The 4886-nt window shown below is 44.9% G+C and overlaps 1 protein-coding gene across 1 annotated transcript in view; it reads right to left on the reverse strand.

The window, feature by feature from the left end:
- T265_03641 (hypothetical protein) overlaps positions 1-4886 on the reverse strand; it is a gene marked incomplete at both ends in the record, with an annotated part of 43467 nt that overhangs the window by 24858 nt on the left and 13723 nt on the right. The window contains 2 exons of the mRNA XM_009168176.1: positions 765-851; positions 3162-3472. Of these exons, the coding sequence (XP_009166440.1) occupies positions 765-851; positions 3162-3472 (398 nt within the window). The remainder of the gene's footprint in view (positions 1-764; positions 852-3161; positions 3473-4886) is intronic.

Raw genomic sequence — 4886 nt, forward strand, 5'->3', positions numbered from 1 at the left:
TGATTGAGCGGTTGGAGGTGTAGGCACCTCAGTATGCTTGACATAGGCCAGCACTAGGTCCCCTCCCTCACCCACTGTTTTTCTCTTCTCTTCACTGTAGGGCTTTTAATACAATTATATACATATATATATAATGTATATATAACTAAACGAACTTTATGGTTGTACGTCAGTGAAGCATCAGTGCCAACACTGATGTTGCTGTCATTGATGATGATGATGATGATGATGATGAGGTAGTTGAAAGTACATACCTGCATTACCAGTGCACGTGATGTCATTAATAAGGGCTATATAGGGCATGTTCGGGATGACGGTATCTAACCCCTTCGGTGTGTGTCGCTGGGTCAAGTGGCGAATCTCACTGTGCTTGCTTCATAGTGAGCCTCAGTATTCGGTCGCCATAAAGTAAACACTCACGTAAGAATGTAAAAAAAACTTGTCATTGATCAGAATAAAGAACCTCATTTAACGGCTTAAGGTGGATGTATTTTAGGGAGTTTGATATAACTGGTGAGAATTCTGGATCGGATCTGTGAACCCATTTGGTGTCGTGCTGGTTGACATCAGGACAAAGCATTTGATAAAAACACAATTCAAGTTAGTGGACTTCCGGTTTATTCGAACCGTTGTGTCTTTACCAGATACACAGACCTACGGGTCTAGTAGACTCTGGTCTCATTTGTCTGCAAAAAACCGTGCGAACTTTGGCCTATCCTTGATCCCACAGGACCCACCGACAACAAACAGGACAATCCACTTACGTTTTTAAAAATTTGCGGAAACCTCGAACCGAAATACATAAGTGACGAGATCCAGCCGAGCATGTAGCCGATCTTAGCGTTGGCCCCCTAAAGCAGATAAAGGATAAAAGCCAATGAATAAACCAAACGAGAAGTCAACTGGTTGAGACTGTTCAGGACTGGATTGAAAATTTGCAAAAAAGAAACGGATCTAACAGCAAAGATTATTCGCCTCTAGATGACATAAGAAGCCCAAAACACTTGTAAAAACGGCCGCATAGTACAAACAAGACGTCTCTTTGCAACCAGAAAAGTTTACTTGAATACAACCACGGAAAATAAGATCCCGAAGCAACAAACTGAACCTTCGATACAGATGAGAAAAGTCCATTAATCTGGCATGTGACGTGGCAGTCAGAATTAGGCAACTGAACGTGGTTCAACTAAGGTAAGATTGACAGGTAGGCTGGATTCCAACGCAAACCTTATCGATCGCGTTCAACATTAACTCTGACTGTTTCTGCACACTTTGTGTGCAGCTTTCAGGTTCACAAATCCTGATAAGACTTTATCAGTCGTGTGGTCACACACACACACAGGTTCATAGCATTTTGTCCGTATGACCTTATCACCAACTCTCATTCACGGCAGACTACAGCATGACAAGCCAAACTTTCGACAGGCATTGGAGGATGGGCGAATGGTAAAGTGAATGAGGGAACTGTTGTAAAACGCACCAAAGGCAATATGTTAACTGTACGTACGTAGAAAGCCACATGGCCATTTTGGAGCAGCCACGTCTGACAGTGGACGTTCTGCTCAGCTCTGTAGGAATTCGGGTGGGTAATCACCACCCCACAGGAAGCTCGCAGTAAAGAATGGAAACGGTAGAAGGCTGATGTTGCACAGCAGACACCATTCACCGTGTGGATCGATGGGGCCGATAGCCTAGGCCAGCTAGGTAGTATCCAAATGCCCATAGAAGGCCAGAAACATGTAACAGGCATTGAGTTTAGCGCTTCCACTTAAAACCAGTAATTTAGTCTCAATCAAATACCATAAATAAACTTTTCACCTTGGGTAAGCATAAAACGGAGATAAATCGACTCAACTTGAAGGCTGGTTGGCCAGTTCGATGAACCTGTTAGCGGAAGCGTGTTTCATTCCTACAGAGAGAACAGCTTGGTTGAATCTTTTGGAAAGCGATCAAGTTGAGGGATTTCCTCATGCGATCCTTTTACAGACGAACAAGTGGTTTGGATTTTCGCGCCACTTCAACGCAGTGAAGTCTTCAGCTTTGGAGAATAAACCCAGGTGTTTTAAATATGATATCTTGTTTTATCGGAGTCCTGAGACGTTACCAACTCGTTATTACTTAGCGATCAGTTAGTGCGGAGTTACAGAATGAACTGAACTGAATACGTCGCCTGTAAAACCATCACCAGGAGTCAGATATGGGCCATCCTAACCGGCTGCTAGTTTAGTTACGGAGTCCAACTGAATCTTCTGAATATTTTGTCATTTCACTGGATGTTATTCAGAAGGATGTGGTCGGATCCAGAAAAGCTTAAAAATACGAAGCTCTTCACTCGCATTTGAGTTCATTCACCTACAGGATAACAAGCCTGCAGTCCACCTGCAGTATAGTGAGGCTAAGTTCAGTCTAATTACGTTAGCCATTCGGTACCCGCTGATACGACCATCTTGGGACAAAAGGACAGGACAGACTGGGCGGACGCTGCCTTGCCACGTGATTGACCACGAGGATTAGCCACCGTACCTTTTACGAATCTATGGGTTAAATAGTAACTGCACGATTTATCGGGGGGTGGGAGATCAGCAAAGTCAAAGCGCCAAACGAGAACAGAAATCCAAGTTACTCATTGGGTTACCCAAGTAGCTGAGGTAGAAGCTGAGGAGCATACATGTTGCATTTGGCTGGTCATTAGACATTTCGATCCCTCTTGTGATTGTGATAAACAGGCAGTAGACATGTCTCACACCAAAGACCTTCTGTTAACTGAACTTCTGTAGGCGGAAAGACAGTTTCGAAAGCTTCCAAATAAGCGTAGTGGTGTCCTATACGATACAAACATGGTTCCTGACATGTTCCCTGATTCAACAGTCTGAGATGGTACAGGACTTCAAGCCCAAATTCCTTATCTGTTGTCCAGCGGACAAGGAGGCCCATAGAAGAATAATGCCTCTTGCTCCAGTTAGAATGGTAAAATTGTTCCCTGCTACGCAACTAACCACTCGACGATTCTGATAAAAGACGACTGTTTCGAAGCAACAATATGAAATACCCTCTGATAATACCAAACGGAATGAGCAATCAGGAGGAAGCGCTAGGACAATAAGTGAACCTAGAGCTCGAGGGACATAAACAATGAGAAAAACTAATAATCTATAGCTTACGGGCAAGAATGGGGGGTGCCAATCCTCCTGATACGACGAGTGAGTGGCCACGGTTTCTGGAGCTTCCGAGGGTGTGAATACAAGCAAACGACGTGAGGAGGGATAAGGCATCGCATGAGGAGACTCAGGGAAGGCGGGCAAAGTGGAATAGAAAGTGGTTAGGCCAACAAGCCCGACGAAGCACACAGCCAATGCACGGTGGGAGGGGGTGGATACGTTCAACAAGGGATCTGTGTCCATGGCGGCGGGATCAGCTTCATTGAGATCGTCCTCCATGTAAACTTCGCCATCTCCTAACGTCTCAGAAACACCTGCCAGGAATCCAACAAATAACGGAAATGACAGAAACTGATCATCCAGTTGGGCTAGTCATGATGCTACAGCCACCAAAGGGTTCACAGACTACGTAGGGAGTGAAGTGGTTTTAATTTGACCAAGAGGGATATGCAAAGCATGAAGTCCAAGAACAATGCCCGGTAATCACGTCATGATCATGATGTAGTAAGCAGATGTACAAGGATTGCCACACAGCGAACAATAACGAGTGCGAATGAATCCAGTGCAATTCACTAAACATACAGAGGGAATGATGGTAGTGCCAGAGGGTAATACTTCAAACCAACAAGGAAAGTAGATAGAAATGATGTCAATCGCGGACCCCTGGGAAGGAGGTAGAAATGTGCCGCTGGACACCGACGATTCACTACCGTGTAGCGACGATGATTTGTGACGAATGGATCAAGGTGGACAGCACTGGCTCCAAGAAAAGCTCCAGGTAACGTTAGTTGAAATAATGGGGTACACTGGACAGGAAGCTTACACTGACAAGCCCTATGGGGAACGATAACGAAGTTTAGGGAAACATATTCAAGATTGTGGTGTCAAGCGTCCGTGCTGAGAGTACTGAACTGGTTCGAATGTTTAATATGCCAGGTGTGACTTCCTTAGGTAACGATGAATCCGATGTCTGAAGGGCAAGGATAATGACGGCGCTTACAATGCGCTTACGTATAGGCTTGTTTGTGCACCGATTCACGAACGACGTCATACTCGTTTAATGCAGAGTAGCAGAAATGAAGCTACTGAACCGGTCCAATTTCTCTAAAAAATTCGCCGGTTGTGCTAAAGAAAAAGATCTTGTGGTGTAAATTAACCAAGGAAGAAACTGTTTTGGAGTTGACAAGTCTCCATCCATTCGTCAGATACTTCACGCATCTAGGATCCATGATCTGTAGTTGTTGTAAACAACTGATGACTCACAAGTGGTACGCTGCTATCACCTAAACTTACAAATTCTGACAAACATTGCAAACCTTCCGATGCTTGTGTTTAAATTACATGCACGTGGGGTCGAAACGCTCCCGGGGCGTCCGCTCACAGATATCGAGTATGCAGACGACATAGCTCTTCTTAGATCTGACCCCATGGTAATGCAAACAAGATTAAATAATCTAAATGATTCCGCCTCACGGTTGGGCATGTGCTTCACGCCTGCAACGTGTAAAGCGCGACTGCAAGACTGAGTGGGCTCGAACCCTAGTCTCATGTTTGAGGATGAACCGATTGGAGTAGTAGGCAAATTTGGTTACCTGGACAGTCCCGGTGGCCTCGCGAAAGATATTTCCATCCGGATTAGAAAGACCAGAGCAGCTTTTGTGAGCCTGCATAAACTGCGGCGAAGGCACAACATCAGATTTACCCTCAAGGATCGAGTTTACAATGTTG

Source organism: Opisthorchis viverrini (assembly GCF_000715545.1).
Source record: "Opisthorchis viverrini unplaced genomic scaffold opera_v5_55, whole genome shotgun sequence".
Lineage (NCBI taxonomy): Eukaryota > Metazoa > Platyhelminthes > Trematoda > Opisthorchiida > Opisthorchiidae > Opisthorchis > Opisthorchis viverrini.